This window comes from Manis javanica, chromosome 4 (genome assembly GCF_040802235.1).
Source record: "Manis javanica isolate MJ-LG chromosome 4, MJ_LKY, whole genome shotgun sequence".
In the NCBI taxonomy this organism is placed as follows: Eukaryota; Metazoa; Chordata; class Mammalia; order Pholidota; family Manidae; genus Manis; species Manis javanica.
Window position 1 is genome coordinate 161,237,378 of NC_133159.1, and position 26,680 is coordinate 161,264,057.

At 52.7% G+C, this 26,680-nt stretch overlaps 3 protein-coding genes across 10 annotated transcripts in view; 1 reads left to right on the forward strand and 2 right to left on the reverse strand.

The window, feature by feature from the left end:
* The window catches only part of STAT5B (signal transducer and activator of transcription 5B), a 67,267-nt gene extending 67,135 nt beyond the window's left edge, over positions 1-132 (reverse strand). Inside the window, exon 1 of the mRNA XM_073235605.1 lies at positions 6-132. The gene's annotated coding sequence lies outside the window, so the exon portion shown is untranslated. The remainder of the gene's footprint in view (positions 1-5) is intronic.
* On the forward strand, positions 46-18,211 carry LOC108386054 (signal transducer and activator of transcription 5A). Of its 3 annotated transcripts, none has more exons than XM_073235600.1 (20): positions 46-134; positions 454-566; positions 928-1,065; positions 1,400-1,556; positions 2,718-2,807; positions 5,434-5,608; positions 9,665-9,795; positions 10,057-10,208; positions 10,656-10,811; positions 11,150-11,329; positions 12,715-12,802; positions 12,893-13,015; positions 13,363-13,455; positions 13,943-14,149; positions 14,709-14,803; positions 14,898-15,028; positions 15,506-15,661; positions 16,362-16,413; positions 16,697-16,804; positions 17,846-18,211. In XM_073235600.1, exons 3-20 carry the CDS (start codon positions 938-940, stop codon positions 18,006-18,008), a joined length of 2,385 nt encoding a protein of 794 aa, XP_073091701.1. In that variant the 5' UTR covers positions 46-134; positions 454-566; positions 928-937; the 3' UTR covers positions 18,009-18,211. The 3 variants fall into 3 exon arrangements, with proteins under 3 accessions (XP_073091701.1, XP_073091703.1, XP_073091702.1); XM_073235602.1 differs by having other exon boundaries at positions 12,893-13,009; XM_073235601.1 differs by lacking the exon at positions 454-566 and having other exon boundaries at positions 61-134.
* A 2,226-nt stretch (positions 18,212-20,437) lies between these two features.
* STAT3 (signal transducer and activator of transcription 3) overlaps positions 20,438-26,680 on the reverse strand; it is a 56,852-nt gene continuing 50,609 nt past the window's right edge. For 3 of the 6 annotated variants that reach the window (XM_073235611.1, XM_017643734.3, XM_017643736.3), the window contains 4 exons: positions 26,313-26,525; positions 23,464-23,506; positions 23,069-23,181; positions 20,438-22,398 (listed from right to left, as the gene is read on the reverse strand). In XM_073235611.1, coding sequence (XP_073091712.1) covers positions 22,343-22,398; positions 23,069-23,181; positions 23,464-23,506; positions 26,313-26,525 — 425 coding nt within the window. In that variant the 3' untranslated portion in view covers positions 20,438-22,342. The remainder of the gene's footprint in view (positions 22,399-23,068; positions 23,182-23,463; positions 23,507-26,312; positions 26,526-26,680) is intronic. The other 3 variants (XM_017643739.3, XM_017643737.3, XM_017643738.3) reach the window with 3 other exon arrangements.

Sequence of the window (26,680 nt, forward strand, 5' to 3'; positions counted from 1 at the left end):
CTGACCTTTGAGGAGGAAATCGCTGCTCTCTGCTCCTTCCTGTAGTAACAGCCGCCGCCGCCGGGACCCCGGCCGGGAGCGAGAGCCGCGGGGCGGTGAGGCAGCCCCGCCGCGGGACCGCTCGGCGCGACCAGGTGGGTGGCCCGGCGGCGCGTCCCGGGCGGCGCGCGACTCGACTCCCGCGCCGGGCCGCGCGTCCCGGGACTCGGAGCCCGACGGCCGGCGGGGTGCAGAGAACGGTCCCCGGGCCCGGGAGAGAGTTTCGGCGCAGCGCGGAGGAGGGACGCTGGACGCTGGACGCAACTGGAGGGAGGGCCGAGGGTGGGCGCCGTCCTCGCCCGCAGTGGGTAGGGGGCGCTGTCGGGCTGGGCAGTGGGAGACAGCGGGGCAAGGCTGGGGGGCGCAGCCTGAGAGGTAGCGACTGTCTCTCCGACCCTCTCTCCCTGTTAACAGCCGCGTGCCCGCAGGGACCGAGCCGCCCAGTGGTAGCCTTCGGTGGCGTTGCCCCAACTTGGCTCTGGAATATCCCCCCTTCCCAGAAATTGGGAACCTGGGTTCGAGGCAAGGTAGGGGGATTCTTGCAGCCCTCCCCAGAGGGCCCGTGGGCCTCCGCGGTCGAGTTTCTCTTTCAGTTTTCTAGCAACCCCCCTTCTGGGGAAGCCCCGATGGGGCGAGGGGAGAGGAAGACAGGGAGGGCACCTCACTTTCGGGAGCCCCTCCCCAAGCCTCAGCGGGTTCCTTGTTGGAGGGAAGAGCGGCCTTCCCCTCCTCACCATCTTTCTTCCCGCACAGGAAAGCGTGTCCGTGGGAGGGGAGGGGCCTGGCCTGACCGCGGTCCAGGGATGGGTGGGCATGGCAGGGCCAGGGGAGGCCCAGGCCTTGCCTATGCGGAGAGACGCCTCTACTTCAGCCCTCTGCTCGCGCCAGGTGAACAGACATGGCGGGCTGGATCCAGGCCCAGCAGCTGCAGGGAGATGCGTTGCGCCAGATGCAGGTGCTATACGGGCAGCATTTCCCCATCGAGGTCCGGCACTACTTAGCACAGTGGATAGAGAGCCAGCCGTGGTAGGTGCCCCTGACCGGCAGCTTCCTCAGCGGGTCCCTACCATCCAGGCCCCTCAGCCCTCAGGTCTCCTCTTCGTGATTTGGTGTGATTTTGGTCCTGTGTGTACCTCTTGGTGCAGAAGAGGCAGTGTCCCTGGGAAAGGGGAACAGGAAAATGGGAGCCTGGGAGAGGAGAGAGGATGTTTCTAGACTCAGAAGACTGCGGAGCTATCAAAAACAAGTCTTATGGGCTCTGAAGCACCTTTAGTTATTAGCCTGGGATTTCCACACCCTCCCCAGGCTCCTTGCCCAAGGAGGTGCCACAGTAGGCTTCTCTCCTCTGCCTTGCCTCAAGGGATGCCATCGACCTGGACAATCCCCAGGACCAAGCCCAGGCCACCCAGCTCCTGGAGGGCCTAGTGCAGGAGCTGCAGAAGAAGGCAGAGCACCAGGTGGGGGAAGATGGGTTCTTACTGAAGATCAAGCTGGGGCACTATGCCACGCAGCTCCAGGTGCGTGTGAATGCCAGGCCGTCTGCAGGGAAACAATGTCTACCTTCTCTTTCCAGCATCAGAACCCTTATTTTTTTCCTTGCCTGGCCACTGACTCACTATGTGACTCTGAATTTATGGGCAACTCTTCTGTGCTTCAATTTCCCCCACCCCCTCTTTCTAAGTCAGACCTGTCTGATTCCTTTAACATATTATAAAGCAAGGGGTGAGGCGTGTTTGTCCCCAAGAGAAGGGGGATGGGTGAAAGGGCATTCTGAACAGATCTAGCTGAAGGGATGGTGCAGCCTGAGTCAAGATTCCTTTATTGTAAAAAGAAAACCGACAGATTCTAGAAATGAGGGAATGAAGCAACCTGTATTCAAGAGGGATGAAGACATCCCTCTTGGGGCTCTTTGAAAGGTAGGGGATCCCCCAAAGTGGAGTGGGAGAAAGGAGAGTTTCCCTGGGGGCCAGAGCTGGATAAAGGAGCCCTGAATTAAGGGTTTAGATGTAAGATGTAGTTTCTCCCTCACATGGGGTGGGGTGGAGGAGTACAGGGGAGAGAGGAAGTTTTTGTGGAAGCAGGAAACGGGTGTGAGTGGTAATCATAGTCAAGCATTTATTGGAACTCACTTGTATTTCTTAGCCCTTCTTAAATACAAGCAGTGGAGTCTTGGGGAAATAAAAACTCCATCTCAGAAGATAGAGGAAACAGGAGAAGCCTGGGGGGAAGGGGGAAGCAAAATAGGTACCCAGGGCCAGGAGTGTGTTGGAAAGTACCCTGACTTTGGCATGAGATGCCCCAAGTCTCAAGTCATCTGCTCACTCACTTGTTTGGGCAAGTACTTAATCTCTCTGAGTACCAGTTTTCCCATCTGTGAAATGCGGGTAATAATTTTTGCTTATGTCACAGGGTTTCTAGGATGTTAAAGTCAAAAGAGGTCAAGAATGGAAGTGCTTTGGAAACCATGGGTTTCTCATGCACTGCAAACCAAATATGAGGACCTGGGGGTGGGAGGGATTGGATCAAGAAGAGAGAGAGGTGTCTGGGGACAGGTCCTGAGGTGTCCCACGGAAAGCTGAGGCAGGGGGCTGGAGGAGAGGAAGGGGTGGGCATGGCACTACAACAGGCATGGTGGAAGCAGAGGGTGGCCACTGGTAACTGCCATTGGATTCTTTCAGAACACATATGACCGCTGCCCCATGGAGCTGGTCCGCTGCATCCGGCACATTCTGTACAATGAACAGAGGCTGGTCCGCGAAGCCAACAATGTGAGTGTCCCGTGGGTGTGGGGAGAGGAACTGGGAGTCCTTCTACCCACCTTTCTCTCCAGATGAAGGTTTTGTAAACACTGGCATGAGAGAGCACCAGAGGAACAAGAAACATGGGCATGTGTGAGAGGCAATATTCCATGCAGGTGGAGTGACCCTTGGCTTCAGTCCCTGGCTCTAACCTCTTGTTAGCTGTGCAGCTTGAGCAAGTTATTTAACCTCTCTGAGCCTGTTTTGTTTTGTTTTTTACTGTAGATGGGGATAGTAGTGCCTACCTTATGGGTTATTGTGAGGTTTAAATGAGGTACTATTTGGGGTCGGGGATAGACAAACAGACAAATGAAATGGAAGAGGAAGCCCTAAACACACACACACACACACACACACACAGACATACACACAGACACACACAGACACACACACACACACAGAGACACACACACAGACACACACAGACACACACACACACACAGAGACACACACACAGACACACACAGAGACACACAACACACAGACACACACACACACACACACACACAGAGACACACACACAGACACACACATAGACACACACACAGAGAGACACACACACACAGGCACACATACACAGACACACATACACACACACAGACACACACACAGAGACACACATACACACACAGAGACACACACACACACACACACACACACACATGGAAATTCAACCTGTGTCAGAGATGACATCACAAATCAACAGGAAAATATTTGTCATCCAATAAGGGTGCTGGGGCCAGAAAAAGAAATGTCTTCTGGTGGTGACTGTGAGGAGAAATGGAGCTAAGATCTGTGTCAGGCTAACTGACGCTGGCAAGGTGAGAGAGGTGGTGCTCAGAGCGGTGGGACAGGACTCATCCCCGAAGTTCTGAGATCAGAAAGGCATAGAATGTCTGCTGGGACAATGGTGCAAATGTTATATTATCTGCAATCAAGCAAAGTGAATTTCATAAAATGACATCACACAGGAAAGACCACACAATAGTGCCTGGAGCACAGATCATATTTATTTTTAACTTACTGTTGTAGACACTGATTTTAGGAATTTTCCAGTTCATTCAGTAAACATTTTTTGAGGTCCTGCAGTGTGTCTGATGTTGGGCTAGGACTAGAGAAACAGATAAAAGCCTGGTCCCCACCTAGGAGGAATTCAGGCAATGATAGATTCTCTAGAGGTAAGCTGAGTGCTAAGGGGCCATATATGGAAAGAGTATCCAACTCAGATTGGGACAGCCTGGCAGGGGGGTGTCCTGAGGAAAGGGATGTCTGAACTACAGTGGGCAAAGAGGGAGGAAGAGAATGATGAGTCAAAAGTGACATGCCTAGAAGGCATGAACTGTCTTATCATACTTGAAGGCTTGCATATGGTCAGTGCTCCTGGGGAGAAGGGACCCGACTGGGGACCACCAATAGGTAAAATCAGAGAGGAGGCAGAAGCCAGGTCACAAGGGGTCTTTCAGGCAGGACAATGCTGTGTGCCTTAACTTGTTGCCAGCACAGAGCTATGTGTAAATGTACAAATGAATTCAATTCTAGCTACAAAATGCACGTCTATAATGCAGGTGTTGGCATGGTCCGGGGGAAGTCCTTCCTGCTCCAAGCCATCAAGCCGTTCTTGTGCACCTCCGATGTTCTAGTCCCCAAAGCTAGAGATTCTGTGGTACACAAGACGGACAGGGTCCTAGCCCTTAGGGAGTTCACATCCTAGTGCAGGGAGGCAGACGAGACAAAAGTAAACAAATACAAGAACAAGACGCTTTCAGATAAGGGCAGTGCTGTTATAAATTGGCGCATCAGAGAAGGTCAGTCTGAAAAGGTGCCAGCTGAGGTGTCAGCCTCAGGAAGATTTGGTTCCAGAACGTTCCAGAGAAATGGAACAACAAGTGCTAAGGCCCTAAGGCCGGAACATGTTTGTGGTGAACAAGGAACAGAAAGTGGCTGGTGTGCTTGGGCGGCGGTAGAGCTGGGAGTGGAGGTAAGGCACAGGCTGTCAGCTGGGGCAGGGGCGCTGTGGGAAGAAGTTTAGATTTTATTCTGAGAACAGTTAATTAGAAAGACCTGGTTCCCTCTCAGCCAGGTGTTGAAGGAATACATCAGATGAGGTCACTTGAATAACTGGATCCAGGGCAGCCTTGTGGATGCCTCTCCTGTGTCTTCATTTTAGGCTCTCCAGGGTGCCACCTGTGAGAGGCTCAGCCTGCCCTCTCCCCTCACTCACGAGAAGGTCTTGAGTGAGGACCCAGATGATGTGTGCTCCCACAGCCTTACTCCCCTCTGGTCCCCAGCACCTGCTTCTCTGTGGCATTGGGTCAATGAATGCATGTGGAATGAGGGGTCATCTTCATTAGTAGGAAAACCCAGGTACCTCCTGGGGTGTGTTGAATTCCAGCCTCTCCAAAGAGAGTTTAGATGGCCCCTGTTCGGGATGCTCTGGCGGCGGCCAGATCTTCAGCAGCTCCTGCTGGGCTGTGTGAAGAGGCCATAGTCTGCATCTGCAGAAGCACCGCTTTCCCTGGGCTCAGGGCCTGAGGTTCTCTGCGGTCCTCCCTGCCCAGCTCACCGCCGCCTGCACTCCCCCTCTGATCTGTCTCAGGGCACTTCTCCTGCTGGGAGTCTTGCTGACACCATGTCCCAGAAACACCTTCAGATCAACCAGACATTTGAGGAGCTGCGACTGGTCACGCAGGACACAGAGAATGAACTGAAGAAGCTGCAGCAGACTCAAGAGTACTTCATCATCCAGTATCAAGAGAGCCTGAGGATCCAGGGTGAGGCCCGGCAGCGTGGGCTGGGCGTGTTTGGAGCACGGGAGTGAGGACCCTTTGTGACTTGCAGGGTTGGGGCTAGGTCAGTGTCTAGCATCCCCAAACCTTACCCAAAGCCTCAAAGGATTAATGGCTGCCAGTGATTGACCCGTGCTGTGGGGCAGACCCTTTGTGTGCATGATTCAGTTCAACCTTGACAACATCACTAGAGAGCAGGTAGTTGTATTATCCATTTTGCAGATAGCAAAACGGGAGTTCAAAGAGAACAAAGTAATTCGGCCTGAGTGGTTTGTAAGCTGTAGAACTGGATCTCATCTAGAGATAGGACATAAAATCCCTGCACTTTACTAATAATCTCTCACTGATTGTGGGTGTTCAATGACTATCTCAATGAATGCATGAATAAATATGGACAGAGTGTTACCCAGTCAGAGGAAGAACTTAGGCTGAGCCCCCTGGTTGAACGAGGCTGGGAAGAGGTGGGACTCCAGGAGCGCTCCTGCCTGAGCCTCTGGGAGGAGATGGAGCAGGGAGGAGGAGGTGGCACTGGAAAATTCTCCTGCATCTGTTGTTTGCCAGTGGTTACCATGATAAGGCTATGGGGAAAGAAAAATTAACTCAGAAAGAATTACAATATGAGAGTCTTGAGACATGGCCCCCCTTCCTCCTACCCGGCCTGACCCCAGAGCTATACCACCTCGTCCTGGTGAGAGCAGGAGCATCAGGCTGCCTTATCCTTTGCTCTTCTTTTCCTGTCTTCTTAAAATACAACCTTAGGTCACTGATTTTAGACCTTTCTTCTTTTCAAATATATACACTCAGAGCTGTAAGTTTCCCTCCAAATAATGCTTTAGCTGCATCTCATGATTTTGAATATGCTATGTATTCATTATTTTTAAGTTTGAAATATTTTCTAATTTATCTTCTGATTAATTCTTTTATCTTATATTATTTAGAAATGCATTGTTTAATTTCCAAATATTTTTTCTAAATATCACATCACTGATTTAATTTTCATTTATTATTGAATCCCATTGTTGACAGAGAACATACTCTATATGATCTCAATTTTTTTAAATTTATGGACATTTGTTTTATGGCCCAACATGTACTCCATCTTGGTGACTATATCTTGTGGAATTGAAAAGAATGTATGTTCTACAGTTGTTTCTTTCAAAAATAGCAATAATAAATTCAACAATGCTGGCATATGTAACATAATATACATTGTTAACATATTAAAGTTTTACCAAAAAAAAGCCCAACCCAAACCAAAAAAAACAATAATATCTGTGTTTTCCAAAACAAAATTTAGTGAGTACAGTGGTATTGCTTTAGATTTTTACAACTCTCTTTAATGTCAGGCTCAATAGGAGACAGCTGGATCTTGCTTTCAATCTGTTTTGATATCACATGTTTTGTAGGTTTCAGAAAACTCCACTGTGTACTTACAACAGATTAAAAGAAGAAAAGGCAAATAAGGTCTTATGACCTTATGAAAACAGTTTTGGTTTTGTGGACCCTCTATAATGTTCTTGGAGATCCTTTAAGAACCAGGGATACCTGGTCCATACTTTGTGAACCACTAAACTGTCTTTATTAACTTTTTTTGCTTAATGGTCTGTCAGATGTTGATGGAGAAATATCAAAATCTCCTGTTATATTGTGGAATTGTCTGTTTCTCCAAATATTTCTGTAAATGTTCTTTGTATATTTTGAAGCTTTGTCATTAGATGCATATGTATTTATAGTTATTATGTTTCTAATTGACACCTTAATAATTATGAAATATCTTACTTGGTTTCTGATAATATTCTTTGTCTTGAAGTCCACTTTAAAAGAAACCAATATAGCCACCCCATCCTTCTTCTATATTGGCACAACATATCTTTATTCATGCCTTTTTAAATTTAAAACATACACAGCACATAGTTGAGTCTTGCTTTTGCATTTATTCTGACAATCTCTGCTTTTAATTGAGGGGTTGAGTCCACTAATATTTAATGTAATATTTAATAGAGTAGCATTGAGGTGTACATTTTAATATTTTCTGTTGTGCCCCTTTTTATGTTTTGTTCCACTGTTCATCATTTTTTATATCACTTAAAAATATTTAAAAATTCTGTTTTATTTAACTATTTCAGCTCCCCTCCTAACCATGCCCTATTAGTGTTTCCTGTACTCTGAGACCAACACATTGCCTAAATCATAGTAGGTATTGACTGAGTGTTGGTGGGATGGTTCTAGCTTGTCTTCCTTCATCTGAATCCATCCCAGACTGACCCCAGAGAAAGAATGGCCCTCTTCCTAGGTTAGAGAATAGGAGATTTTCAGGCTCTTAGTTCCCCAAGGCCTTGGACTGGTTGACAGTACTTCCAATCCTATTCTTGGGTTTTCTGTTCCCTACATATGGATTTGGGTTTGGATTCTGGTTTGGGTTCGTACCCATCATGGTAGTGTCAGTTCAGTCTCATTTATCGAGCTCACCCATCAGACACTCAGACTATTGATCTGTTTGTGCAAGGGAAGGCTCAGCTCCCTCCAGTGGAGCAGACGATTGCCTCACATCTCCTGGCCTCCTTCCCAGAAGCTTCTGCAAATTGCCAGGAGAGGCCTAAGTGGGACACTTGCCGAGGGAAGCTGGGCCCAGGTGTTGGGATCACCACCACCTCCCTGTGGGTGGCAAGATTGCCAAGGTGGACGTCCAGCTTACTCTGCTGTGTTCAGTGCCCGGACAGGACTCTTCCTGCTCAGTCCCGTGCAGTGAGATTGGAACTTAAATTCTAAATTCTCTTTTATTTCTGGGTTTTTCCTGACTGTCGAGAGTTGCTTAATCTTTCCCAGCTTGTGCGTCCATGGGGCAGGGCCTAGGTCAGTGTGACATGGCCCTCAGGAGCCAGGAACTCGACCGAGACATGCTAGTGCTCACATCTTCTTGACTCACCTAAGTAAGGACGCTGTCCCAGAAGGTTATTGGCAGAGCCTAATAATCCCAGCATTCAGGATAGTGGATGGATGGGTTTGCAAGCAGAGGAGGGTGTCCAGGTGGCTCTGACTGTGGAAATGTGGGATCTCAAGCTAGGTTATTGATAAACAGCTGTTCCTTGAACCATTCTTTCTACCTTCCCTTGTCTGAAGAATTTCATAGTAGATATTTGAAAGAGATAGGCCTCACTGATTCCCTTTTTCTCTCTTTGATGAGATTCCTAACAAGTCACCTCCCTCCACCCTTGCTTTTCTGAGAGAATCTTGCTGCTTTGGTGTCCCCAGTGGGCCCTGGACACACACCCTCTCAGTTTCTCTCTGTCTTCATATTGGTCATCAAAGCTCTGGGTGACCCACCTGGACAAACGTGTTAGGCACCTTTCAGCACCTAGAGAAACTCCTTCTCCCCCAGGAGAGGCCGCTGTACTTTGGGAGAGGACACAGCCAGCAGAGCAGGGTCCTTCCCGATGAGGCTTGGCCCTGTGACATTGGGGCTGAGCAGCTGCTTGCCTCCATTACCCTTTAACCCACCCTGTACCCCATTAACCACCAAGGACTAACTGTCTCCCAGGGCTTCCACGTGCCGGAAAGTCTTGAGCATTTCCTATGTCACCACTTATTTAATCCTCACAGCAGTCCAGTGAGGCAGGGGCCGTGATTCCTGTGTTTTACACATGGGGAAACTGAGGCAGAGGCCCAGGGAAGGGAAGTGATTTACCCATGATCACCCAAGTAGTAAGCACCAAGGACACACTTCAGACAAGGCTGTGTGGCCCAGCCAGACCCCCACGTGGCATGGGGAGTGCTGGGAGGCCATCTGTGTGGGCTGGGGTGGGAGGGGAGACTCCTCAGCTGTACCCCAAGCTTCCATCTCCCTGCTCCCTAGAGGGGAGCTCAGAGTCGGGAGGCCAGGGCCAGAAGCCCGCCTGTCCATGGGCATTAGGACCCGACTTGCTGTTGGTCAGATGTGTCCCTGTGGGCGTCTTGCCTTCAGAACAGAAGAGTGTGGTTCCTCTGGGCTTCCTGCTGGGAGCTGGGGGACCATGACCGTGGGTGTCCCATCCCCTCCTCTAGCTCAGTTTGCCCAGCTGGCCCAGCTGAACCCCCAGGAGCGTCTGAGCCGGGAGACGGCCCTCCAGCAGAAGCAGGTGTCCCTGGAGGCCTGGCTGCAGCGCGAGGCTCAGACGCTGCAGCAGTACCGCGTGGTGAGTGGGCTGTGCGTCCCTTTCCTCCCAGGCAGGGATGGCCACATCCCCAGCCATCTGGGAACCTGAGAGGGGATAGAGCCCCAGGAGAGCAGGAGGCCAGAGCCTCCTCTCGGGGGTGGGGGTGTTGCCTGTGAGGCAGCACAGGCCAGGGAAGTGAGGGCTCGTGAGGGAGCCTCATCCTGGACCTGCCCTCCAAGTGACGCCCTGCAGGTAGTTGCCTGAGAGCCCAGAGGGCCTGCTGTGCCCCCACTCCCTCAGGATCTGGCCGAGAAGCACCAGAAGACCCTGCAGCTGCTGCGGAAGCAACAGACCATCATTCTTGATGACGAACTGATCCAGTGGAAGCGGCGGCAGCAGCTGGCGGGGAACGGAGGGCCCCCCGAGGGCAGCCTGGACGTGCTACAGTCCTGGTAATGGGTGCGGGGCTGCAGGGCAGGGTGGGCAGGGCTGGTCTGCCCCCTGCGTGTACCCGTGCAGCGGCTCCCTCTGCCCCACAGTGGGTCCATTTCACCGCTGGTTCTGGTTCCTGATACAGACTTGATGCCCCTGTGTTGTGTCACCTCCCTGGGAAAGGAGTCCCTATGTTAGGGAGGGGGCAGGGCCAGGCATGCAGAGTGCCGCTCAGGCTGGCTGGACACAAATCCGGGTCGCTGCTCCTGTGTGTCTCTGTGATTTTTGCAGGCAGGACAGCTGTGCTTTGCTCAGGGGTCAGGGGTGGTGGCTCAGGCATGGAGGCCCCCTGGTGGAGCGGAGCTGGATCTTGGGGATTCTCTGCAGACAGGGAGCCCCCCCATCCTCTGACCTGGGGGCAGCGGAGAACCATTGTGTTTCCTGTTGACTGTGGGGCTCCCGTGCAGGTGTGAGAAGCTGGCCGAGATCATCTGGCAGAACCGGCAGCAGATCCGCAGAGCCGAGCACCTCTGCCAGCAGCTGCCCATCGCCGGCCCCGTGGAGGAGATGCTGGCTGAGGTCAACGCCACCATCACAGACATCATCTCAGCCCTGGTGACCAGGTGACTGCTGCCTCTTGGCCGTGCCAAGCGCCCCTCCTGTGGCTGGCTTGGGGGAGGCTGGGGGCTTTGCAGATGGGGAGCTTGCGCTTGCGTCCCTGTGTCTGCCTCTCACTCCCATCCTCCTCTGTCCCCTGCTGCTGGGTGTGGACCTTGCCCAGTTTCTCCAGTGGATGGTACACAGGCTGACCTGGTGCCCTGCAGCCTGTGCCAGCTGCCGAGTTCATTTCCCTGCCTCCCCTCCCACCATCCTCTGACTGTGTGGCCTCCCTGGGACCTGAGCCCTGTCCGCTGAGCCAGCCAGCATCACTTCGTCTGTCTGGTCACTTGTGTCCCTGCAGCACATTCATCATTGAGAAGCAGCCCCCTCAGGTCCTGAAGACCCAGACCAAGTTTGCAGCCACCGTGCGCCTGCTGGTGGGAGGAAAGCTGAACGTGCACATGAACCCCCCCCAGGTGAAGGCCACCATCATCAGTGAGCAGCAGGCCAAGTCGCTGCTCAAGAACGAGAACACCCGCAAGTGCGTGGGCCTCCCTTCTCTGACCGTCCCCAGAGTTAGTCTGGGGACTGCCTTGGTGTTACCACCAGCGTCCTTGGGGACGGGGACAGCAGGGTCTCCCTCCCTGTGGACATTTGTCCTGGCATTGCAGATGTGGTCCAATGTCTCTCCCGTTCACTCTGTCTCTCCTGATGTCACTTCCCCCCTCCTGCTTAGGGGCCTTCCCCAGTCCCTGCCGTGCCTGGCACACAGTAGGTCAGCAAGGATTGTGCTGTTGGGGTGTTCAGGGATTGTGCTAAGCACTGGGACACAGCTGTGATCCAAACAGAACTTGGCTCTCTCCTTGTCCCACCTCCTGACGAGCAGAGCAGGTAGCAGTATGAGAAAGGATTCCTGGAGTGTGCCATGGAGAAGCGGGGCACTGTGGAAGTGGGTCCTGGAGGGGGCGGAAGGAGCAGAAGGTTAGTCTCAGGCTGCAGGATGAACAGGAAGTAGCTGGCAAGGGAAGACTTCAGGCAGAGAGAACTTTCAGGCAGGGCCTTGTCCTGAAGGAGGAGCATGGAGAAGGCTGTGGTCAGTGAACGCAGGCACAGGGTGCAGAGGTCAGGGCAGTCACCCCTAAAGGGTGTGGCGAATGAATGAATAAGGGAGCAAATGAGTCAAGTGGGAGGCTTGGCCCTGTGTCCTGAGTTCCTGCCATAGAATCTGGGCATTAGATGATGAAGACAGAGGGGTTCTCACTCTCCCAGAACCCATGTTTTGGCCAGGTAGGGAGATAGTCATATTCTTTTGAAAATAAGGCAGTGTCACAAAGTGATTGACTCCAGAAAGAAAATTAAAATAGAGTGATATCAGAGTGTCTGGATAAACATTAGACATTGTACCACATGGATGGCTGAGGAGGGTCTTTCTGAGGAGATCCTTGAGTCGAGTATGAATGAAATGGTCAGGAGTGTTTGGGGAGGCAGAAGAGCAAATGCAAATGTCCTGAGGGGGCACCAAGCTTGCATGTTCAGAAACACAGGAGGCAGTGTGGCTCACATGTCTTGGGAGGAGAGGAACCCAGAGAGGCCAGGGAGGCGCTGATCGTGGGGATCCTTGTAGGCCCTGGTCATGATTTTTATTTTAGATGCTCCAGAAGCCGCCAGAGGTCCCCAAAGGCCCCTGCATCAATCTCAGTGCCTATGGAACTTACAGCCTAATGGCAGAGTCTCAGACCCACCCTCAAACACTCTTCTTGGGTGCCCTCAGGTTGATGGGAAAGTAATCCCAGAGACACACTGGGGAGCACTCTTCAGGGATGGAGCAGGGCTTTCTGGAGTGAGGACCCCTGGCCCAAGGCGCCGGCAGGACCATGCTCCTGGCCTGGGGCCTGCTTGGACACGCAGCTCCCCTCTCCTTCACAGCGAGTGCAGCGGAGAGATCTTGAACAACTGCTGCGTGATGGAGTATCACCAAGCCACAGGCACCCTCAGCGCCCACTTCAGGAACATGGTGAGGATGGGGCCTGGCCCCTCTGCCTGGAGCAGAGTCCTTGTAACCAGCCGCCGTCTCCTTGACCCCCTCTGACCTCCTGCTCTATAGTCACTAAAGAGGATCAAGCGTGCTGACCGGCGTGGCGCAGAGTCCGTGACAGAGGAGAAGTTCACAGTCCTGTTTGAGTCTCAGTTCAGTGTTGGCAGCAATGAGCTTGTGTTTCAGGTGAAGGTGAGGCCCCGCTTTCCCACCCCTGACAGGTGACCCAGAATGGCCGGGACCTGCCTGAGGCCCCGGCCGGCTTGGGAAGCCAGAGCGCTCTGAAGGCTCAGGGTCAGACTGGTCACCTGATGATGCTATCAGAAAACCCACTGTTGGTGCCCGTTTGCTGCGTTATAACCTGGCACATGCCCATAGACCTTAGTGGGCAGGAAATGTGTTTGTTTTTGCTTTGGTTCTATTGGGAGGGGCTTGTGGCTGGAACTGGGGCTGAGGAATGAAGGTTGGGAGTCTTGCCTAAGTGGGGGGGCTAGATGAGGGCCATGTGCCCTCTATTTTCATTCCTTTGGCCCCCATAGACCCTGTCCCTTCCTGTGGTTGTCATCGTTCATGGCAGCCAGGACCACAATGCCACCGCCACCGTGCTGTGGGACAATGCCTTTGCTGAGCCGGTGAGTGCCCGTGGGACCCGAGGCCCTAGGAGTCTCCCAGGGTCAGCCCCAACCCGGAGACCCCTGCTGAGTAGTCCCCAGGAGCCCCGGACCAGACCAGAGGGAGCCGGTGGGGGAAGGACAGCTGGCATGTACACCCTCCCCTGGCGTGTCCTTGGGCTCCACGGGGGCTCTGCGTCTTGGGACTGGTGTCTCGTAGGTCTGTGAATGTGGTCTTTGGGCTCCACTCTCTGGTGTTCCTTTGGCCTGTGACTTGGGTCCCTGATCTCTGTCCTCAGCCCCCTGGCCTGGGCTATCCCTGAATGCCCACTGTCTGCCCTGGTCCCCCTGCCTTTCTTTCCCTAGTGTTTGTCTCTCCTTTTCTGGATCTTTCTCAGTCTCCTCTGTCTCTTGGTATCTGTATATCTGTGTGTGTATTTGTTGGTGTGTGAACATTTCCTACTCCCTCAATCTGCCGTTTTTCCCCCCTTTCTTCTGTCCCTCTCAGGGCAGGGTGCCATTTGCCGTGCCTGACAAAGTGCTGTGGCCACAGCTGTGTGAAGCGCTCAACGTGAAATTCAAGGCCGAAGTGCAGAGCAGCCGGGGCCTGACCAAGGAGAACCTCGTGTTCCTGGCGCAGAAGCTGTTCAACAGCAGCAGCGGCCACTTGGAGGACTACAGCGGCATGTCCGTGTCCTGGTCCCAGTTCAACAGGGTGAGGGCACCACCTGCCCCCTGCCAGCCCTCCCCCACCTCACAGACAGGCACTGCCCTCGGCCAGCACCCACCCTCCACCCCCAGGCAGGAGAGATGGGGCCAGTGCCCCAAGGAGTGGAGGCAGGGGCTGCCAGAAGCCCCCCAGCTGTGAGAGCCAAACGAGGGTGGTGGAGGTAACCTGAGCTGGGAGTCAGGACCCGTGGACTCTTGTCCTACCTGTGTTACCCGATCCCTTCTCTGCACCAGTTTCCTGAGCTGTAAAATGAAGGGGTTGGGCAGGGGTGACTTTAGAGGTCTCGTCCAGCTGGGACAATTCCTTGCACCTCCTACCTTGGGACTGCCTTGGACCCCGAGCCCGAGAGGCAAGGGGCTAGGGTTCTCTCTGGTTGCCTCGGATACAGGTTGGGGGCTGGGTCAGTTCATGGACTGCTGGAGTGGGGGCCTAACAGGGTGAGGAGTGGGAGAGAGTCTGGGTGAGGAAAGGAGGGCACTGTCTCCGGGGCCACCTGTGATGATGGGGTGCAAGCCCTGACTGGGGGTTTCCTGGGCGCTCCCAGGAGAACTTGCCAGGCTGGAACTACACCTTCTGGCAGTGGTTTGACGGGGTCATGGAGGTGCTGAAGAAGCATCACAAGCCCCATTGGAATGATGGGTGAGGAATGGGGGGCACGGGGGTTGGGAGGAGACGGGCTCCAGGGACAGCGACTGCTGGACCAGCAGCGACACTGTATGTTCCGTGCCCCCAGGGCCATCCTAGGTTTTGTGAATAAGCAGCAGGCCCATGATCTGCTCATCAACAAGCCAGATGGGACCTTCTTGTTGCGCTTTAGTGATTCGGAAATTGGGGGCATCACCATTGCCTGGAAATTTGACTCTCGTGAGTGCCCCATTTTGCCTACACTGTAGTCACAATGGCCCTGTCTCCCATTTCCTTACTCCCCATTCGCCATCAGACCTGCAATCTTAGGAGACACCCAGTGGGAAAGATAGGGACTGAGCTCTGGATGCGGGAGGTGTTGCTCAGAAATACATGCCCTCTCTATCGTTTTCCATTCTGTAGAAGCTAAAATCACTGGCCCCATAGCCTGCAGAACTGCTGGGTGAGTCCTGCAGCAGTTGCGTGCTCCTCCTTCTCTGCCCTGACCCAGCCTTGTCAGCATCTACTCGCCTGGTTGCTGGGTAGAGTGTGCCCAGGGTCATTTCCTTGTCCTATGCCGAGGAGCACAGGGGTGGGGCTGCAGTGCACGCTGATAAAAGCTTGGATGCCTCTGCAAGCCTGTAGCTCTCAAACCCCATACCCCTGATTCTTTTCCTGATGGCGGTGGGTTGTGGGAATGAGCTTGTCCTTTCACAGCTGACCGCAACCTGTGGAACCTGAAGCCGTTCACCACAAGGGATTTCTCCATCCGGTCCCTGGCCGACCGGCTGGGGGACCTGAACTATCTCATCTATGTGTTTCCCGACCGGCCGAAGGATGAGGTCTTCTCCAAGTACTACACTCCTGTGCTCGGTACGTCCTACCACGATACCCCTCTGCCAGTGGATGGAGCTCTGGGGGCCCAGCAGAGAGGCTTCCCCCAGCAGAGCCCAGGGGCCATTGGCCCTGTGGGTTTTGGTCCATGGGATGGTGCAAAGCATGCAGAGAGGATTTCAGGGCTCACAGTTGAGGTGAGGTGAGGGCAAACAAAATCTCTGACCCAGCTTTCTCGGCAAGGTGGAGAACTGAGTGGCTCTCACTCCTGTGCCCTTGAAGGAAGAGGCTGCAGTGCTGGGAGGGAGCTGGGATGATTCAAACCCACAGATAATACAGTACTCCTGTCCTAATCAACTACTCCCACCACTCCCTCCCTCGGACCTGCCCCCAAGTTGAGTGTAGGAGGCAAAATGGACGGGTTTTTCCTCCTTGATCTGTCCCCAGTCCATTGGCTGGGTTTGCTCCTTGTTGTGGGTTCTGTTTCCTTGTCAGAGGCAGGGCAGGGAGAGAAAGCAAGAGCCAGCAAAGGAGCCAGGAGAAGGGATGAGATTGAAGCCAGGGGTCTGGGTGGCCCTCAGGCTGGGTCTGACAGCGGGTGTTCATTGGGAATCTGGGAAGTCCTATCCTTGCTGAGGCCCCACAGCGATTTGGGTGGGAAGCCAACCGCGCAGGTGGGCTCCACCCCCTGGGGAGCTCCCAAAGACTTTGTTTCTCATTACCGTTCCCCCCTGGGCAGCTAAAGCAGTGGACGGATATGTGAAGCCACAGATCAAGCAAGTGGTCCCTGAGTAAGTGTCCAGGGTCCAGCTCTGGCCCCCTGCTGCCTCTTCTGTCCCCCCGGCTCCTCACCCCACTCTGCTGCTCCTCCCATCCACGGGCCCAGTGTGCCCAGCCTGCCCTTTCCCCAAAACCCCACTCAGCCTGGGGAGGGAACTGGGCTTAGTCACCACGGGGCAGTACCCAGGGCCCCACTCCTGCAGCCACAGCCCCTTCTATCCCCAGAAAAGACATAAAGATGCCCCCTGAGCCCCTCCCCAAGGCAGCTGAGGCCCTGCTCTGCTTCCTCTGCAGGTTTGTGAGCGCATCTGCAGAGTCTGCGGGGGGCAGCGCCACCTACATGGACCAGGCCCCCTCCCCAGCCGTGTGCCCCCAGGCTCATTATAACATGTTCCCACAGAAGTAGGTCGTGTTTTGGGGCTCTGTGGGGAGGGCCTGGGCGCTTGGCCTCAGGCTGGCCCCTCAGAGGGCCACTGGGCAAAGAAATCCAGAGCTCCTTAGGCCTGAGGCCACCCAGCCCAGGCTGGGCTCTGGCAGGTGCCCAGGTGAAGGGAGGGAGAGATGGAGCCAGTAAAATGTATAGAGCGTTTTGAAGCTACACATAGCAGGGTCCTTGCTCTTGTGCTGACTACCTGTGACTTTGGGAAAATTTTTGAGCATCTCTGATGCTCAGTTTTCTCATCTGTAAAAAGGAAGCAAGAACACCTGCCACAGAGTATTGGGGTCAGGATTGAGTGAGAAAGTGCAGGCAGGTAAAGCATTTAGCACAGGTGAGCTACTTAAGGTCTTGATATGGGGTAGCTGTGGGCTGGGTGGTTAGTCTTAGGAATTGGGTGGGAACATGGTATCAATTCCTCTTCTCTGGAGCTCCCAGGGTAGAGAATTAATTCTCTTCTGAGCTGTCGGTGGCCTGGGTTGGATGTCTGGGTGCCCAGGAGGTACAAGTGGGACAGTCACAAGCTTGGGAGTCACAAAGACTGGAATTCCAACCCTGACTCCACTTGCTAGCTAGGTGGCCCTGAGCAAGTTTCCTAACGTTGTCAAACCTTCCTTTCCTCCTCTAAAACAGAGTTGATACCTGTCTTACAGGTGGACTTGAGGACTAGAGGAACGTGGTTAAAAGGCCCAGCAGTGGTCAGTGCTGAGGGAATTGTGCCTATGATTTAATGGAGTAGCTGTGCAGTGGGCAGAGCCCAGTGACCCGACCACCTGGTTTTACAGATGAGGACGGGCACAGGGGCAGTGAACTCCCTGCGATCACTCAGTGAGGTAGCAAGAGATGAGACTAGGGCTCCAGGGTCTCCTATCCAGCCAATGACTGACTGACTATCATGGAGTGAAGAAGTCTGGCCAGGGCTGGTTCCTGTGCTCGTGAGACTCTGGTCTAAGTGGCCAGGAGCTGCGAGGCAGGCCAGCTCCCTCTGACATCCCTCTCTCCACCAGCCCTGACCCCGTCCTCGATCAGGACGGAGAGTTCGACCTGGACGAAACCATGGATGTCGCCCGGCATGTGGAGGAGCTCTTACGCCGCCCCATGGACAGTCTGGACGCCCGCCTCTCCCCACCTACTAGTCTTTTCACCTCTGCCAGAGGCTCACTTTCTTGAATGTTTGAGTCCCACACTTTTCTTTGGAAACAGTCCTCAATGGGAAGGGGTCATAGTAGTTGTGATTTTAGTATTGCTGTGCGTATTGGCGCCTTTGCAGGTGGCACGTGTATGTGCTGCACAGGTGCGCCTGCCTCGGTTTTGCCATTCTGGGTATGTGGCTGCAGCAGCAAGCTGCTGCCTTTTTCTTCAGATCAAGGCATTCCAGGAACCCATGGGTCTGCTTCTGTTGCAGAAGAGACAGAGCTTCTGTTGTTGCAAGTACTCGGTGCAGGCAGGCCTATTCCTGCCGGGACCTTTACCTGCTCAGCAGCTATTGAATGAAATTATTCAAGAAGGAAGGGAGATGGGTAACCTCTCTCAGCTTCAGTTTTACTCCTGAGTGAGAAGCTTCCCCTCCCAAGTGTGTACACACATTGATGTACGTGCATCTGTGCTCGGGGACATGTTGGTCTATTGATTCCCTCAGGAGGGATGTAGAGTTCAATGTTGGGTATTTTATACTTTAATGAAAATGGGTTCCAGCCTTCTTGTTAACTGAGAGCTTACCTAGACTGCAGCCACATCTCTACCAGCAGAAATGGGCAGTTGGGCCTGTCGAAGCTGCTGAACACGTGGTTTCTTGGCTTCTTGGCCTCCAGCCAGGGGGCCTGGGCTTCAAATCTCTGATGCCCGTGCCCACACTCCCACTCTCTCCATCCCCTCCCCTCTTCCTGGCCCTAGCCTTCTTTCCTCACCTGTCTTCAACCTTGCTTCCAGGAGAGGTGGGAGGGAAGGGACTGGTCTAGGATATGGTGGGTGATCCCCTACTTTCCTGGAAAAAACCTTTGGCAGAAAAGCAGCAAATCAGCAGCTTGCTGCATGTCTGCAGAATCTAGACTGAGGGGTACAAGCTGATCTCGTTCCTCTCAGCTGGGAGGTGTGCCTGGAACAGCAGTTGCATAACTGTGGTCTGAGAAGGCCCTGCTCCAAACCCAATGTGCTGCTCCCTCTGAGGCTATGACATGACACGAGCCAGGGGCAGCTGGCAGGGGAAAGATTGGGAGTCCCAGGTTTTAACATCTCTGAGAGAAGTTGGGAACAAGAAGAGGGATTCTTTTGTACTTTGTACATAGGCCACACATTTGAGTAAATGGTGTTTTGAATAAAATATTTTTTTCATAAATGTGCTGGTTTGGGGAGCCCTGGGTAAGGGGGATCAGGGGGGCTGGAGTTGTTTGGCTCCCTCCCTCCCGCATGCCGAAGCTGTGATGTGTAGCAGGGGCTCTGCTCTCTTCTGTTTTAAGCCTGCCTGACCCTGCACCCGCGGAATAGCGGTCGGTGTTTCTCAGACGACTAGACCTAGGACATACGGTCTTGGGGGAAATGGGTCAGGAACTACGAGGGTGAGGGGCACGAGGAGCGGGAAGAACTGTGGTCCCGGCCTCTCCTTATCGGCTGTCACTAGAAGAGACCTTGAAGCTGGCAGCTGAGGGCCCAGTGCCGAGATTCTCAGCCTTCCCGGGCCAGCGGCGGCCGGAGCGCCTCATAAACGTCTCTCCTCTCCTGGCCTCTTCTCCAGAGGCCAGCAGGTGGCGCCATCCCACTGCCACTGTGTTTTCAAAGGGCTGGCCTGAGACTGGGAGGCTGGGGCAGAGAGGAGCCAGTCTCCCGACGTGGACCCCGTGGCACCAAGGTGCCCCAAATCCAGGGGCTGTCACTAGGGCCCGTGCGGAGCGGAGGGGGTGTTGGGGAGCAACGACCTGCTGACGAGGTTTCTTCAGAGCTCAAAGCAAGGGAAGAGGGGCTTGCAGCCGCCCCAAGGAGACGCGGGGGGGCCCAGAGCGGGGCCTGCGGGGGTGGCCAGGGAGGGAGGCGGCCGCCGGCGAGCGCACTAATCTCCCCTCCCATCTCTGCCGGGGAAGGCGGCTGCTATCTCACCCGCCTGCTCGTCTCCACGGCGCTTGGCACAGGGGGAGGGGGTGGGGAGAAAGCCGAGTGGGCGAGTTGATGTCTCTGAATTATCACCACAGACCGCCCGGCGCAACAGCAGCCGGTTAAGTTCATCCCCGCTGAGTGAACTGAAGTCCCAGCGATAAAGCAGCCAACTGTGGCAGGGAGGCCTTGGGGGTGGGGGGTATCTACCCCCCAAGCCCCCTTAGGTAGCTTATCGGACTCCAGACAGGACACCGCAGCCGGCAGAGGCCCCCGGAGGGAGGGGGCAGGAGGGAGGCTCCATGACCCCAACTCCTCCAGTGACCTCTTACCTGGAGGCTGGTGGCTAACAAGAGATGCGGGGTGCTCGGGGGCCCCAGAGGCCGGCTAAGGCCACCAACCCTGGGGTGGGGGCAACCACCTCCTCTTAAGACCCAGGCTTAAGGGCCCCCCTCAGACCTGAGGCAGGGAAAAAGGCACCTCCACCAGCCAGAGACAGCGCCACAGCACCATCAGACAGCTCCTATATAACTTTTATTTCTGGAAGTTAAAGTAGATACAGCAATATACAAAAAAAAAATAGTCCACAATAATATAAATTTTTACACTGTAAAGTATACACTGGAATCTGATGCAGTGGCCAGAACAGTGGCTTACAAACCACCGTCTAGGTAGGTTAAGCAATCCATGGCTGGGCTGGGGTCGGGCAGGGGAGACTGGAGAGAAAGAGGACAGGTCCCCGAGGACTTGGTTCTTTAAGGGGAGGGAGGGGCCAGAACAAGTCTCAGCTCCTCTGAGAACTTCTGCTACCATCAGAGTTAAAACCAGATACACATGCTACCTCAGTCACGAACTTTACAGTATCTGCTCCAGAAGCCTGGATCCTAGTCCCAAGTCCCTCTGATCTAAACCGTTTCTCTCTTTATGAGTTAAGCTTGTTATGAACTGAAGAGTGTTGCTGGAGAAGGGAGAGCTCTATACTCCCCTCTACTGTTGCCAGCAAGAGGACAGGGTGGCCACGGGCATACCCTAAATTGAGAAGCTGGCTCATCTGGATAAAACAAATAGCATTCCAGAGAAACTCTGACCAACTGGGACAAAGTGGTTTTGGACCTCCCCAATCTAGCTATGCTTCTGGGTCAGAAAAGGCCCAAATATCGGAGACCAGCTCACATGCTACTAAGTGATCCGAAACACACAGTAAATTTGAGGTGTTCTACCTCATCTGTGGGGCCCCAACGGGGAGGCCGGGGTATGACTCCCTCACACAAGGGACAGACCTTGGATTTATCAGTAAGCCTTTGCCCTGGGTTAACCAAGTGAATAAGTGATTATAGGTGCCATAGGAAATCACCAAGAAACTGGGATAAGAGCCATATTCCCTGAGCTCAACTAGACCTTGACTGGGGCCCCACAGTCTGAGTCATGTTCAACCCGTAACGCTCTGTCTCTTACTCCAGGAGGTCCTGAGACCAGGATTCCTAAAGCAAACAGGACAAGGGACCTTCAGACACATGAAGAAGCCATGCCAAAAGGGGGTCAAGTGGGCCGGGAGGAAGGGTCATCCCGTCCCTTATAAGGCACCCAGAGGAACACCCAGGCTCTGAGATAGGGAGAGAGGGAGGATGGGTTGTAAGCGCCCCTCTGCCCAGCCTTACCTACTAATAGCCCAACACGTTAAAGGGGAAAATAAAAACTTTGTTAAAAAAAAGTCTAGAATGTTTAGGTTTTCCTTTAACCTTCCCATTTCAAAACCAAGGGCCAAGCCACATCTTCAGATATCTTTTATGGATTGGTTCTGAGGCCCATTTCAAGGTTTATATAAATTATCAGCCTGAAGAGAGCTGAATGCTTAAAGCACCAAGGAGGCTATTAACTGAGTTTTCTTAAATACAGAAATGGCTATGCCAAGACAGGGCTTTTTGCCCTTTAATTTTTTTTTTAATTTAAAAAGAAACCTAGGGGCTTTGAAAGTCCTATTTTCTATTTGGACGTTAGCAAGGTTAAAAGTGCAAGGCCAGGGGCATGTGGCATTAGCTCAGGGACAGGCCAAAGGATGCCGCTGGCACCAGGAGCACCTGCCTAACAACTACAAGCTGCTGAGAAAGGAGAGCAGGGGAGCAAAAAAATATAAAAGACATTTCCTTTCTCTCTCTCTTGTCACCACTTCCACATCCCCTGATCACAGTCTCAGAGAATGCATTCTTATGTGCATTTAGATAAAAGCATATCACCCACACTCTCATTTCTCGATTTTAAAAAGTGCCCAAATTGTTCAAAGATAGCAGAAGTAGGAGATTTAAAAAAATCTGGAACCACAAAGTTAGGAGTCTCAGATGATCTGGGGTCTGGCTGCTTAAGGGTGGTGGAACACAGGTAGGCGCCTCTGCCATCTCTCTGCAGCTTCCGCCTCCGGCTCCTCACATCGGGGAGGTTGCGCACTCTGAGGTCAACTCCATGTCGAACGTGAGGGACTCTGGAGGCACAGACAGGGAGGGTAGTTCAGCCACCTGAGCCCTGTAGCTGGCAGGGGCACACCCCTAGCCCTCCAGGGCACAGGCTCAGGCCACTGCTGCCATCAGTCTCCTGCCCCTCGTGGCCAGGACAGGTTTGGGGAATCCAGATTTATTCTCTTCCCTATAGAGTCTTGCCCTCTGGAGAGGCTCACTCTCCTTCCTACCTTAACTCATTCCCAGTTCTCCGTGTTTGAAGGTCTAAGCCTGCCCTGCTGACTGTGGCAGCCTGGAGCCACAGGTGGCTACTGAGCACTTGAAATGTGACTAGTCCAAATAGAGCTGGGCTGTAGATGTAAAACACCCCGCAGATATCAAAGACTCAGTATGGAAAAACTGATTTTTTTCTTACATGTTGAAATGCTAGTCAAATAAAATACATTATTATTATAGGGTCAAATAAAATACAGTATTAAAATTAACCTCACCTGTTTCTTTTTACAGTTTTTAAGGTGGCTACTAGGAAATTCACACTTCTACATGTGGCACGAGTTCTGTTTCTATGGGAGAGCACTGTTCTAGAACTTCCTCCTACCAATCTGCACAACCAGCTCTTGGCTCTGTCCACGGGAGCAGCACACAAAAGGGACCCACTTCCCTCACAAGGACAAAGTCTGTCAGCTAAATACTCACCAAACTGCCCTCCGGCTGAGGGTTCAGCACCTTCACCATTATTTCCAAACTGCATCAATGAATCTAAAGTGCGGGGGGACATCGGCAGGTCAATGGTATTGCTGCAGGTCGTTCTGTAGGAAATGGGGAGCAGCAGGAGGGGAAAGGGCCGGGTTGACAAGACACAATGGAGAAAAAAAAAAAAGAACAAAACACACACACACAAGCCATCAAACTCTGGTCTCCAACAGAAAAATAAAAAGCTCAAGCTTCTTAAACACACAAGGTCACTTGAGTAGTAAATATAGCCCAGGGCCATCCAGCTGTTCACAGGGTAACTCTCACCCAGTGTCCTACTCCCGGGATAACTGAGGACATTAGAAATGAGGGCAAAATTGGGAAGAGAAACCACTTACGGTGTCACACAGATAAACTTGGTCTTCAGGTACGGGGCAGCACCTGAGAGGAAGGAAACGCGGGCTTACTGGATGTGTCCCCTCTCCGGGTGCCGGAGGGAGGAAGCTGGCTACCTCACTCTGTCCGCAAGCAGACTGTTTTGAACCTCTGTCTCCCCTGCAAGGGCTGCCTCCCTCACCATATACTATTTGATGCTCAAGGTACTTGAACTTGGTAGCTGAATTCTTTCCATAAAGTCTTCCTGAGCTGCAGACGTCAGCATACCCTTACCCCAACTGAGCCTAGCGGAATGCCAGCCTCGTGTGCATCTTTCCCTAGATCAAGCAAACATGTAACTGCCTGGATGTGGTCCGAGGACTGGCCTGGTTGCATCTCTTAGGTAACTTCTCTAGGAGCAGGGTGGGAGCTTATGCAGTCGCAGCACAGCAAAGTCACCGAGTCTTTAAGAGAACGTGGGAACTACTAATTTAGTTCTAAAGCTGAGGGTTACACCTTCTATTCCTATCAGCACTAATCTGCCTCTATTACATTTTTAGCTGCAGTTGTTAGTAACTCCCAGTTGTATAACCACCTCACACAAAAAGCAGCCTCTCTATAAAGGGGGGATGTCTTGCGGTGCAGTACAGGTGACTCTGGACGGGAAGACAGGAGGCCTGGGCCCCGTGATGTCTTCAACAGCTGAGAGGCCTGGGCAAGCTTGCTCTATAGTTAGAAATGTGAGGATTGGAGTAAATGCATTTTAGATGCTAAATGCCTACACCAAGAAGTCAAGGAGCCTTGGAGACATTGACATGAACTTTGGGGGATTCAAGTGAACAAATAAATCTCTTAGGAGGTATGGGGCAGGGTGGGTGAGCTGAGAGAAGCACAGTTACAAAACTTGGGGCTTAGAGAGAAACTGAGGGATCAGCAAATACGAGACAATCTGAGGAAAGGCATCGTCAAGAGGTCCTCAGCCAGACATCTGAGTTTATTTTTGGCAAAGAAATAGACTCATTTGATGCAGAATCCAAAGAACCTACTGAGGCAGACTTCCAGTCTTACAAACCCACCTTGGCCCAGACCTGAGGGGAGCTGACACCCCAACATGAATGGATTTAACTCCCCAGGGATCAAGGTAGCTGAGAAAAATAGCTTCAGCCTGAGGGGCAGCAGCAGCAGTGAAGCAGAACCAAGACTAAAAGCTGGTTTGTGGCTCTGCACACTGTTGGAAATGTACGTCACCCAATTGGTCAGATAAGGTTCTGGTCATTTCTGAGGTGACTCTCTCCCTCAAGCCAGGAGGAAACACTGTGTGGGCTTCTGGTGGAGAAGCAAGAGCAGGGGAAAGTCCTAGGAAGATGACCTGTCTCTGGGAGACATGAACACCCTCATGACGGACAGAGGGGAACTGACCCATCTTCCCAAGGATTCCCATCTTGATAGCGGGACCCCACATGTACCCCACCTGCCCCTACATACCCCCTGGCCCCATCTGGTCACAGCACCCCGAGCCCCTCAGTGCACACTGCTGACACTCGCCTCCCTGAAGGCAGGCAAAGCACACAGGTTATAGTCTCTTTTTCGTGACTGGCATCTTGCCCCTGAGGAAACACTGATGCTTCTAAGCAGGAAGGACCTTGCCTGCCGGTCACACAGGAGAGGTGATGGTAATGGAGGGCTCAGCCTCAGACTGGGAACTTGGACATCGAAAGCAAAACTAGTCAAAGGACTAGCACTTGGACCTAAATGTCCTCGGCAGAAGGAACAAAGAGTAGTGTGACAGGGGCTGATAAACAGATCTCCCAACTGAAGCACAACATGGAAAGAGAGATAAGTAGCAGACAGGAAGTGAAGTTAAGCCCTTCAACAGGAGGAACAAAACTCAGCACCAGAACAAAGGAAAAAGGAAAGACAACTGCCAGTTAGTTCGAATTCCCTCTTCCATGTCCCATTTTTCTCTAACCCAGAACTTCCTCAGACGGAATTCCTATAAAAGGTAGGAGGGAAACTGGTGGGGGCTATGTGAGCTATTTGTACTGAAGTGTTTTCAAAAGCAACTAGGGCAGAGAAGCTAACCTCAAAGGATCGTTTACTTTATGAAGAGCCCACTGCTGGCTCTACGATTAGGAAAAGTCAAATAAAAACAAATGGCATATCATAGACTCCTCATCAGGGCCTGGACAGAGAGCCCAGAGCGGAAGCAGCTGATGCAGATGGGAACCAACTGGGGGCTCCACGCAGATGTCAGCTCCAGAGATGACAGATTTAATGCAGACAAACACACACAGACATAAACACATATACTCTTGCACATTGAAAAATATTTTCAACAGTCGCCCATTCTAACTACCAATTCCACACCCCTTCCACCAGCTACTGTCTCCCCTTCGCTCACCACTTTCCCCTACTCTGCTCCTAAACCATGTTCCAGAGCCGCTAACGCTCACTTCCTCCACAAAGCCTTTCTTCATCCCACCCGACATGGTTGACGCTGTTCTGTGGCAGGAAGAGGAAACACACTAGACTGACGTCTGAGTCACCAGTGTTCCAGCACCTACTATGTGAGAAGCTCTGCACTGGCCGGGCAGCCGGTGACTGAGGAAGTCTCTTCCCACTTTGCCGCAGCACTTTTGGTGTGTCTAGGGTGGGAGTGTGTGTGCTCCCTGTGGGGCAGAGACCCGGGACCCGGATTCCTCACCTCAGTAACCCCATATAGGCACCCTAAAAGCACGCACGACAAAGTTCTTTCCTGTAAAGGGGAACAAAGATCACCAGGTTCTTCAGGCATTTCCTGCCTGTCCTCCAAGGATCCTGCGATTTCCCACTTTTCCCCAGAATTAAATGCCTGACGTGGAAAATCAACAACTACCTGGGTCAGCTTCAGGATGCTCCTGGCTCTCTGGCCGACAATACTTTCCAAATGCCTCCTCCTTAGGAATGTCGGGGTAGAGGTAGACCAGCGGAGACACGAGAATATTGGTAGCATCCATGATTTTATAGCCCATGATGATTTCAGCAAACGACATGTTGTTCAGCTGCTGCTTCGTATATGGTTCCACCGACTGGATCTGGGTCTTGCCTGACATGGGATATGGGATAAATGGAACCTATGACTAGATAATCAGAGAAAACTACCTGACAGATTTTTCCTTGAAATGGAGAGATTTATGCCAACCTAGCGCTTGAGACCCTGAATCCCCTGCCCTGAGGCCTGTCATTGTGGAAATGTTCACC